This window comes from Cebus imitator, unplaced genomic scaffold (assembly GCF_001604975.1).
Source record: "Cebus imitator isolate Cc_AM_T3 unplaced genomic scaffold, Cebus_imitator-1.0 Scaffold18, whole genome shotgun sequence".
NCBI classification, from domain to species: Eukaryota; Metazoa; Chordata; class Mammalia; order Primates; family Cebidae; genus Cebus; species Cebus imitator.
In genome coordinates this window covers 4,612,314-4,623,477 of record NW_016107333.1, presented here as the reverse complement: position 1 = coordinate 4,623,477, position 11,164 = coordinate 4,612,314, and the positions used below count along the sequence as shown (strand labels likewise).

At 43.6% G+C, this 11,164-nt stretch overlaps 1 protein-coding gene across 2 annotated transcripts in view; it reads right to left on the bottom strand.

The window, feature by feature from the left end:
• Positions 1-11,164, bottom strand: part of MROH8 (maestro heat like repeat family member 8) — a 49,681-nt gene that overhangs the window by 37,742 nt on the left and 775 nt on the right. For both annotated transcript variants that reach the window (XM_017512350.1, XM_017512357.1), the window contains exons 2-4: positions 5,912-6,033; positions 3,520-3,665; positions 1,797-1,919 (exon numbers count right to left, since the gene is read on the bottom strand). In XM_017512350.1, coding sequence (XP_017367839.1) covers positions 1,797-1,919; positions 3,520-3,665; positions 5,912-6,033 — 391 coding nt within the window. The remainder of the gene's footprint in view (positions 1-1,796; positions 1,920-3,519; positions 3,666-5,911; positions 6,034-11,164) is intronic.

Below are 11,164 nucleotides of genomic sequence, written 5' to 3'. Positions count from 1 at the left end.
TTTTTTTTGAGACAGAGTCTTGCTCTGTTGCCCAGGCCAGAGTGCAGTGGTGTAATCTCGGCTCACTGCAACCTCCGCCTCCGGCATTCAAGCAATTCTCCTGCCCACTCTCAGGAGAAGCTGAGATTACAGGTGCCTGCCACCAAGCCCAGCTAATTTTTGTATTTTTAGTAGAGACAGGGTTTCGCCATGTTGGCCAGGCTGGTCTCAAACTCCTGACCTCAAGTGGTCTGCCCACCTTGGCCTCCCAGATTGGTGCAATTACATGCGTGAGCTGCTGTGCCCAGCTCCTACATTTGTTCTTAAACCCGTATTACATCATCCTGTTCTTCTTAATGTATTATTTGGAACAGTTCTCAACCTATTTACTTTTTGAGGTAAGGACACTTACAGATGGACTGTAAATGCTTCAAGGGCAAGGATTATGGTTTCCAGGAAATGCGCAACTTTTATTGAAGCACCACAGTGTACTTAGATATAGAAGATCCTAGCAGCTGTCCATTACTTAAACTGTGAGCTGGTTAGCCTTGAATTTCAAAAGCCATCAGTCTAATCAGCCTTATAGATCTGTGATATGAGAAAGAACAACTCATATTCCTGGAGCATGTAAGAAATCCCAACATCAGAATTTTAAAGCTTTAGAGAAACTAAAGGAGACATTTCACAGATGAGAAAACTAAAGCACCACCAGGTACTTGCCTGAGTGCATCTGCTCATTTGCAAAGCCCTTCTGGGTCCTTTGACATGCAACTGACCACTTACTCCTCTGTGCCCTCCATATGCCCATTTAAACTTGTAACAGTCCCTGAGACATTTCATTATATTTTGCTTGGCTGCATAAACAGGGGTTTTGTCTTCTTTGTCTTTGTAGCCCAAATTCCCAGGACAGTTCCTGGAACTGTCAGGCAATTAATGAGGGAATGAATGGATCAGCTGGTGGCAGAGCATGGCTGGAGTAAGTACAAATAAAGCAAAATGCAGTAACAATAATAGAGTCACGTTTCTCAAATGCATCACGTGTGTTAGGTACCATGGTACATGGCTTATATTTATTTTTATTTAATGGTCACAATAGCTCTGTGAAGTAGATATAGCTATTTTTTTTTCCTTGAGATGGAGTTTTGCTCTTGTTGCCCAGGCTGGAGTGCAGTGGTGTGATTTTGGCTCACCGCAACCTCCACCTCCCGGGTTCAAGTGATTCTCCTGCCTCAGCTTCCTGAGTACGTAGCTGGGGTTACAGGTATGCGCCACCATGCCCAGCTAATTTTGTATTTTTAGTAGAGATGGGGTTTCTCCATGTTGGTCAGGCTGGTCTTGAACTCTGAACCTCAGGTGATCTGCCCGTCTTGGCCTCCCAAAGTGCTGGGATTACAGGCATGAACCACCGCGCCGGGCCAATATAGCTATTCTTATTTTATAGGTGAGGAAACTGAGGCATTGAGAAGTGAAGTAATTTCTTACAGTTACACAGCTATAAAGAGACAGGACTGTCACCTGAACCCAGGCATTCAATTATGGTGACTGTCTGGGAACTACTGCTTGATTCATAGAATGTAGCATTGGCCTTGCTGAGAAAATCAAATGCTGTTCCTGTCCTTTCTATTCTTCTCATAATTGGTTTTCAAGGGTGATTACCTGTGTGGGGTAGCCGTGAGTATTTCTCCTCCATGTAGAGATACTGATACAAGAAGAGTTCAAGTGGATTGATAACATAGGGGAAGCCACTAAAAGATGTTTTGGCCACGTCATTGAATTTGTGTGATCCCAATCATTTGTGGTAAGGTCATAATACTTACATGTAAGGTATGCACAATATCTGTGATGTGGCTGCGAATGAATGATTCTGTGGTTTCATTATAAGGTAAAGCTCGGCTGAGAGAAGACAGAGATCTTAGGAATGTCAGCTTTTCAAGTTCACCCTGAATTTGTGGAAAAATGATAAAAATACAATTATACGTTATACTCTTATTTGATAACTGTAGAGAGCTTTTGAAAAGTTTCTTGGAATGCTTTAAATATCTGACATGTCTTTCAATCCAGGATGAGTCTTTTATTATAAGGAATGAGTGAATGACAGAGATTTCAGTGAAATTCCTTGTCCACTGGTACTGCCCTGCTTTGGGACCTCAGCTCTGCTCTCAGCTCCATGTTCCAGCCTGGCTCTCCCCACCTTTAGTCTTTGCTTTTCCACCTGCCTCTCTGGGGAGTGTTGTTCTGATGAAGCTTCCTAGGCCAGGCGCAGTGGCTTATGCCTGTAATCCCAGAACTTTGGGAGGCCAAGGTGGACAGATTACCTGGGATCAGGAGTTCCAGACCAGCATGGTCAACATGGTAAATCCCTGTCTCTACTAGAAACACAAAAAGTAGCCAGGCATGGTGGTGCACGCCTGTAGTCCCAGCTACTTGGAAGGCTGATGAATGAGAATTGCTTGAACCCGGAAGGCGGAGGTTGCAGTGAGCCAAGACGGCACCACTGCACTCCAGCCAGGGTGACAGAGCAAGACTCCGTCTCAAAAAAAACCAAAACAACAACAAAAAAAGAAAGTCACACAACTGGAATCATACAGTCTGTAATCTTCTGTGATTGGCTTCACTCAACACAATGCCTCTGCGATTCATCTATGTTGTTGTATCAATAGTTCCCTCCTTTTATTGCTGAACGGTATTCTATTTTATGAGACCCTATCTCAAGAATTCTATTTCTTGAGACAGGGTCTCTAGCTCTTGAGACAGGGTCTCATAAATTCTGTTTCTTGAGACAGGGTCTCACTCTGTTTGTGGCCCGGTTTGTTTATCTGTGAATAGACTTGAATCTTATTACTCCAACTTCTTCCACGCATCTAGCCCAGTGCGTTATAAATGGTAACTGCTCATTCATTACTTGTTGATTGGGTGAATGGGATTTAAAAGCCATAGAGGACTGGGCACAGTACCTCATGCTTGTAATCCCAGCACTTTGGGAGGCTGAGGCAGGTGTATTGCTTGAGGTCAGGAGTTCAAGACCTGCTTGGCCAACATGATGAAACCCGTCTCTTCTAAAAATACAGAAATTAGCTGGGAAATGGTGGCACGTGCCTGTAAACCCAGCTACTTGGGAGCCTGAGGCATGAGAATTGCTTGAACCTGGGAGGCAGTGGTTGTAGTGAGCCAAAATGGTGCCACTGCACTCCAGCCTGGGTGACAGAGCGAGACTTCATCTCAAAAAAAAAAAAAAAAGCCTAAAAAAATATAAACCAAAATGTCACCAGTAGTTATCCGAGGAGATTGGGATTACAGCTTTTAGTTTTTATTATGGTTTTCTTTGTTTTTACATTAATTGCATAAATATACATGTAAATATAACATACACATATAAATATATTTTATAAATATAAATATAAAACATCAATGTACAGATGTTTTGTAACCTATAATATAAAATTATTTGCACAATAAAGAAATAATATGTTTAAAATTTTGTTAAATTTTAAACATTAGTTTAAATAAGTTAAATAACTCAGAAAAATTGCTTGTGCATACCTTTAGCTCACCACTGAAAGCCTCCAGGATGGACTGGATCAACTTCTCAACAATGGCCTCATTGAGCGGGTTCTGGTGGGTCAGGTGTCTGGGGCTATCTGACAGGGACTCCCAATGGAGTCCAGGGATGTCAGGGATGTCTGAGTCTAACATTGAAAGAAAGACACTGGATGATGCCTCCGTGCTGTGTAAAGTGATGAGGTTTAGTGGGGAGTACCACTGGCTCTTACCTGTACTACTTGCTCTATGACCTTAACCAAGTCCCATCCCTTCTCCTAGGCTCAGTTTTCTCAATTATAAATTCAGTATTCTCTAAGGGCCTCCTAAGCTACAAAAACCTTTGGGACTGAGCTGTAGCAGAATGGTTAGGAGCGTGGACTTTAAATCTCAGTTTGAGACCAGTTTGAATCTTGGTTCTATCACTTGCTACTTGTATGACCTTTATCAAGTTAGTTTGTGTCTTGAAACCTAGGTTTCCTCATCTGTAAAACAGGGTTACTATAAGGATTAAATGAGGTAATATATGGAAATGACTGATTCCAGTAATATTCCCCCCTTAACACATCTTTCATTTGAAGATTTTTACCATTCTTTTTTTTTTGAGATGGAGTTTCACTTTGTCGTTCAGGCTGGAGTACAGTGGCACGATCTTTGCTCACTGCAACCTCTGCCTCCCAGGCTCAAGTGATTCTTGTGCCTCAGACTCCTGAGTAGCTGGGACTACAGGCACATGCCACCATGCCCGGCTAATTTTTGTATTTTTAGTAGAGATGGGGTTTTGCCCTGTTGGCCAGGCGAGGTCTTGAACTCCTGACCTCAGGTGATCCACCCACCTCAGCATCCCAAAGTGCTGGGATTATGGGCATGAGCCGACACTCTATTTTTGTATTCTTTTTGATTTCTTGAATGCCTCTTCCGCAAACTCTATCCACTTCCTGCCACAATCCTATCATCCACTAATTGCAATAATTAAAACCGTGTTCTCATTCTCATCTTTGCACAGGCTGTTCCTTTTGCCTACATTTTTCTCCTTCTTCTCCCCCACCTTCCCTTACCTACCTTTGCCTTGCTAACTCCTACTCATCCTTCAAGTCTCAACTCTAGGATGCCTTTCCTGTATCCCCTTTTTGTCCATTTTGGCTAAGTATCCCCTAGTCACTAATAACCTGGTCTGTATCCACTCTGGCTCCCCTACCCCCATCACACTAATTACACTGAGCTCCAATTGCCTGTTCATCTGTAAAAAATATATATATTTATATTTTAAGATAGAGTCTTGCTCTGTTGCCCAGGCTGGAGTGCAGTGGCGTGATCTCTGCTCACCATAACCTCCGCCTCCTGGGTTCAAGTGATTCTCCTGCCTCAGCCTCCAGAGTAGCTGGGATTACAGGTGCTCGCCACCATGCCTGGCTAATTTTTTATATTTTTAGTAGAGATGGGGTTTCACCATATTGGCCAGGCTGGTCTCGAATGCCTGATCTCGTGATCTACTCGTGTTGGCCTCCCAAAGTGCTGGGATTACAGGAGTGAACCACTGTGCCTGGCCCATCTGTAAGTATATTGTGTCTGTTCTGTTCGCGGCTGTATCTCTAGCTGCTAGATTAAGCTTAGAGCACAGGAGGGCTTCAGTAAGTATTTGCTGAATGAGTATATGAATGAATGAAAGTAGTTCTTCAAACACGCCAAGATCTTTTCCTGTCTCATGCTCATGTGGTCCCATCTATCTGCAGTACTCCCTCTAATCACATGGGTTACTCTGCTGTCTTTCAGACCTCCTTTAGGTTTAAATAACACTCACTGTCTCATACAGGTGTTCTCTGACAACCAGAGTTTCAAGCAGGTTTCCATCTCCCTTATTTTTGGTCACAGCCTCTTTTTCCATGCTGCCTACTACAGGTTGTAGCTACTTCAGTGACTGTCTGTTTACTCTTATGGGTCTCTTTTCTGCACAATAATGTAAGTTCTATGAGGGGAGTGACCATGTCGGTCATGTTCACTGTTGTATTCCCAGCTCCTGGTACTCAATAAATGTTTTGTAGAATGAAAATTATTCTGATGCCCAATTCAGATCCCACCTTCTGCATGAAGTCCTCCCACTCTAAGGCATCCCACACCACCCTTTCCCTCCTCAGAACCCCTCGAGCACTCAGACTCTTCTCCAGAACTGTCTGTCTCAGGACCAAGCTTCGTTTCCTACACATTAGGAACCATGTATCTCATCTGATTTTGCCAACTGTATTTCAAGGTTTCAAAGTCAGGGACCAAATTCATCATCAAAGTCTAGTCAAGGGCTGGTCACCCAGCAAGTACTCAATCAATACCTCTTGGCCTGAGTTGAAAATAGATTCTCTTTTCCCCTCCCTTCCCCTTTCAGGTCCTTTCCCCTTTTTACCTGTAAGTTCAATGCTACTTGAAGCTTTTTTAACAGCCTCTAAGTTGCTCAGCTGCAAATCCACACTTCCTGAATCACTGTCAGAAGCACAAGGGATTGTTACTACTTCCTGACTACAGGTCCTAGGAACAAAGAGGGGATTCGAAAAATTAGTTTTCCAGGACTGCTTCTGGCCCATCATTCATTTGAAAGCCTAAACGTCACTTTCTGAGAGAAGCATTTATTCATCACCAATCCAGAGTAAGTAGCTCCCGTCATTCTGGCCCGACAGTTACCTTATATTTTTTCACAGTATTTAACCATCACCTACAATGACCTTGCTCATTTGTGTTGATTTGTTTGACTTCTCCTATCAGACTGTAAACTCCATTACCTTGTCTACATGGTCACAGTTGTAGCCCCAGCACCTAGCATGTTGTCAGTCTCATTAGGAGTGAATGGATAAGAAAGAAATACTATGCTGCTGTTAAAAACAACGCAGGGCGTGGTGGCTCACACCTGTAATCCCAGCACTTTGGCGGGCTGAGGCGGGTGCATCACCTGAAATCAGGAGTTTGAGACAAGTCTGGCTAACATGGTGAAACGCCTTCTCTACTAAAAATACGAAAAATAGCTGGGCATGGTGGCACTTGCCTGTAATCCCAGCTACGTGGGAGGTTGAGGCAGGAGAATTGCTGGAACCCCAGAGGTTGCAGTGAGCTGAGATGGTGCCACTGCACTCCAGCCTGGGCGACAGAGGGAGACTCCATCTCAAAAAAGAAAACAGAGCCAGGTGCGGTGGCTCAGGCCTGTAATCCCGGCACTTTGGGAGGCTGAGGCAGGCGGACCACCTGAGGTCAGGAGTTTGAGACCAGCCTGGCCAACATGGTGAAACCCCATCTACACTAAAAATACAAAAATTAGCTGAGTATATGGTGGCACATGCCTGTAATCCCAGCTATTTAGGAGACTGAGGCAGGAGAATCACTTGAACTGGGAGGTGGAGGTTGTAGTGAGCTGAGATCACACCACTGTGCTCCAGCCTGGGTGACCTGGTGAGACTCTATCTCAAAAAAAAAAAAACAACAACGAGATTGAGGTAGAACACCTCACTAACTCCCTCTATCCTCCTTATGCTTTCCTACTTTTTCTTTTTCCCATAGCACATAAGACCTTCCAATATATCTTTCACTTATTTATGATGTTCACTGTTTGTCATTTATTTCCTCCCGCTAAAATATAAGCTTCTTGAGGGCAAGAATAGGGATCTTTGGCTGCTTTGTTCATAAATGTACCAGGAGTCTAGAACAGAGACATACAGAAGTGCTCAACAATTATTGCTAGAATGACTGAGCAAGCCTCTATTTACTGAATGTTTAGGATAGATGAAAAAGCAAGCTGTCAAACAATGGGTATGACACCTTTTATTAAAACAAAACAATGTTTTCACAAAAGTAATAAGAATTTGTGTATATACACAGAAACACACACACACACACACACACACAAATGTTGGCATACATGAAAAAAAACTTATGGAGGATGGGCATGGTGGCTCACTCTGTAATCTCAGCATTTTGAGAGGCTGAAGCAGGACTGCTTGAGCTCAGGACTTCGAGACCAGCCTGGGCAACACAGTGAGACCTCGTCTCTACAAACAAGCAAAAAATTAGCCAGGCATGGTGGCTTATGCCTGTAGTCCTAGCTACTCAGGAGGCTGAGGCAGGAGATTTCTTGAGTGCAGGAGTTTAAGACTGCAGTGAGCTATGATGGCACCACTGCACTCCAGCCTGAGTGACAGAGAGAACCTGTCTCTAGAAGAAAAACAAAAACAAAAAAATATGGAATTAATTTTTTTTTTTTTGAGACGGAGTTTCGCTCTGTCACCAGGCTGGAATGCAGTGGCACGATCTCAGCTCACTGCAACCTCCGCCTTCCAGGTTCAAGCAATTCTCCTGCCTCAGATTCCCAAGTAGCTGGGACTACAGGTGTGTGCCAAGAGGCCCAGCTAATTTTTGTATTTTTTAGTAGAGACAGGGTTTCACCATGTTGGCCAGGATGGTCTCGACCTCTTGACCTTGTGATCCGCCCACCTTGGCCTCCCAAAGTGCAGGGATTACAGGCGTGAGCCACCGGGTCCAGCTGGAATTACTTTTTAAAAATTATGTATTTATTTAATTTTAATTTTTTTTTTTTGAGACAGAGTCTCGCTTTGTCTCCCAGGCTGCAGTGCAGTGGCGCAATCTCGGCTCACTGCAAACTCTGCCTCCTGGGTTCAAGTGATTCTCAGGTCTCAGCCTCCTGAGTAGCTATGATTACAGATGCCCCACCATATCTGGCTAATTTTTATATTTTTAATAGAGATGAGGTTTCGCCATGTTGGCCAGGCTGGTCTCAAACTCCTGACCTCAGGTCATCTGCCCACTTTGGCCTCCCAAAGTGTGGGGATTATAGGAGTGAGCTGCCGCACCTGGCCAATAAAACAATTTTGGAAGGAAACTCCAAACGAATAAAGTTTGAACTTTGTCCTGTATGCATATATTTCTTTAATACAAAATGAGTTAATTAAAAAAAAAAAGAAACCCAGTAGGAGCAGAATGGCTGGGTTGTGTGGTAGATCGTATAACTGACTTCTTAAGAGGGTGCCTGGCCAAGTGCTGTGTCTCATGCCTGTAATCCCAGCGCTTTTGGGAGGCTAAGGTGAAGGGATTGCCTGAGGTCAAGAGTTTGAGACAAAGCCTGGGTAACATAGCAAAACACGATCTCTACAAAAATTTTTTTAAAAAATTAGCTGGGCGTGGTAGCATGTGCCTATAGTCCCAGTTACTCAGGAGGCCAGTGCAGGAGGATCCTAGAGCCCCAGAGTTGAAGGCGGCAGTAAGCTATGATCCTATCACCGTACTCTAGTCTGAGTGACAGATAGAGACCTTGCCTCTTAAAAAATAGCAACCAGTGGCCTGTAATCCCAGCACTTTGGGAGATTAAAGTGAGTGGATCACTTGAGGTCAGGAGTTCAAGACCAGCCTGGCCAACATGGTGAAACCCCATCTCTACTAAAAATACAAAAAAAAAAATTATGTACCTGTAATCCCAGCTACTCAGGAGGCTGAGACAGGAGGATCTCTTGAATCCAGGAGGTGGAGGTTGCAGTGAGCAAAAATTGTGCCATTGCACCCCAGCCTGGGTGACAGAACAACTTTGCCTCAAAACAAACAAAAAACAACAGAGAAGCTGTCAATCTGTTTCCAAAATGGTTGTAGCATTTTACATTCCCATCAGCAGGATATGAGTGATCCTGTTGTTCCACATCCTTGCCAGGATTTGCTATTGTTGGGCTTTTTGTTTTTTCTCTTTTTCTTCTTTTTCATTTAAATTATTCAGGTGTGGCGGCTCCCATCTGTGGCCCACAGCTAGTCACTAGGACCACAGATGCAAGCCACCGCACCTGGCTAATTAAATTTTTTTTTTTTGTAGAGGCAGGTTCTTGCTGTGTTGCCTAGGCTGGTCTCGAACTCCTGGACTCAGGTGATCCTCCTACCTGAGCATCCCGAAAGCTCTGGGATTACAGACTGAGCCACCATTCCTGGCTGCGTATGCTGATTCTACGGTGTAAATACTCCCATCATAGCCAAAAGCAAGCTACCAATACCGCCTTGGGAAGAGATGTGCAATGGCGTACCATCATATATTTCCACCACACGGTTACAACAGATATAAACAACCACAAAAGCACAGCAAATGTAAAATGTAGTGGAATAATCAGGAAATAATGTTTTGTTTCTAATATACTTCATTTAATGCTAAGTTGATATCATTTTCTAAATGGTTGTATTTAACCAATTTGTAAAATTACTGAAAATTTAACAATTGACTCTCTAAAGACAGTATGAGACAGCTCCAGCACACCACTGCTTGGTTGTCTTATTCTTGAGTTGGGAGAATTCTTTATATATTCTAGATCAGCACTGCCCAACAGAACTTTCTGTGATTATGAAGATGTCCTATAATTTTAAGCTGTCCAGTCTGATATCCACTAGCTATCTGTGGCTACTGAGGACTTGAAATATGGTGGCTAGTACAAATAAGAGACTGAATTTTAAATTTTACTTAATTTTAATTCATTTAAATTCAAATTTAAATATCCACATAAGGCTAGTGGCTATTATAATAGACACAGAAAGAACTGACTCTCTCCCATGCTGGATAAAAATCTTTGGGACAATAATAACGTTAATAACAGTTATCATATTGTGTACACTTTATATGTTCATAATACTGTGGTTAAAAGCACAGATCCTGGAGTCAGACTGCCTAGGTTCAAATCTGTTTCCTTCTCTTTAAAATGAGATTAGCCTATAATCTCAGCACTTTGGGAGGTTAAGGCGGGAGGATCGTTTGAACCCAGGAGTTCCAGACCAGCCTGGGCAACAAAGTAGGACGCGGTATCTACCAAAAATAATTTTAAAAGATTAGCTGGGCATCGTGGTGCGTGCCAGTGGTCCCAGCTACTCAGGAGGCTCAGGTGGGAGGATCGCTTGAGCACAGGATGTCGAGGTTGCTGTGCTGTGATCGCACCACTGCACTCGAGCCTGGGCGACAGAGCAAAATCCTGTATCCATAAAAAAGGAAAGAAAATAAATAATGTTTGTAGAGCGCTCGGCACAGTGTTGGCTTATACTGTAAATATTCAATAGTTAGCGCTAGTTATTAGAACTGTGTTCCTGCATGAGCCACTTTCATGTTGAGTCTGTAAAACTGGCCTAATATGTTCTCTAGGAGTCACTGAATTGCTCTGCAAATCAGATAAAATATCACTCATAGGTCAGTTATTAACAACCCAAGTGATAATCTTTGGAAGGAACTGACATAATTTATTATTTTTCCCTTCCTCCCTCCCTTGGCTGACATTATTTAATTACAGGTATTTATTTATCTCTCTCTCTCTCTCTCTCTCTCTCTCTCTCTGTGTGTGTGTGTGTCTCGGTGTGATGGAGATTCACTCTTGTTGCCCTGGCTGAGTGCAATGGCGCGATCTCGACTCACTGAAACCTCCACCTCCCGGGTTCCAGCGATTCTCCTGCCTCAGCCTCCCAAGTAGCTGGGACTACAGGCGCTTCGCTACCACGTTCGGCTAATTTTTGTATTTTTGGTGGAGACTGGTTTTCACCATTTTGCCGAGGCTGATCTCGAACTCCTGACCTCAAGCCATTTGCCCGTCTCGGCCTCCCGAAGTGCTGGGATTACAGCCGTGAGCCACTGCGCCCGGCCAGAAAC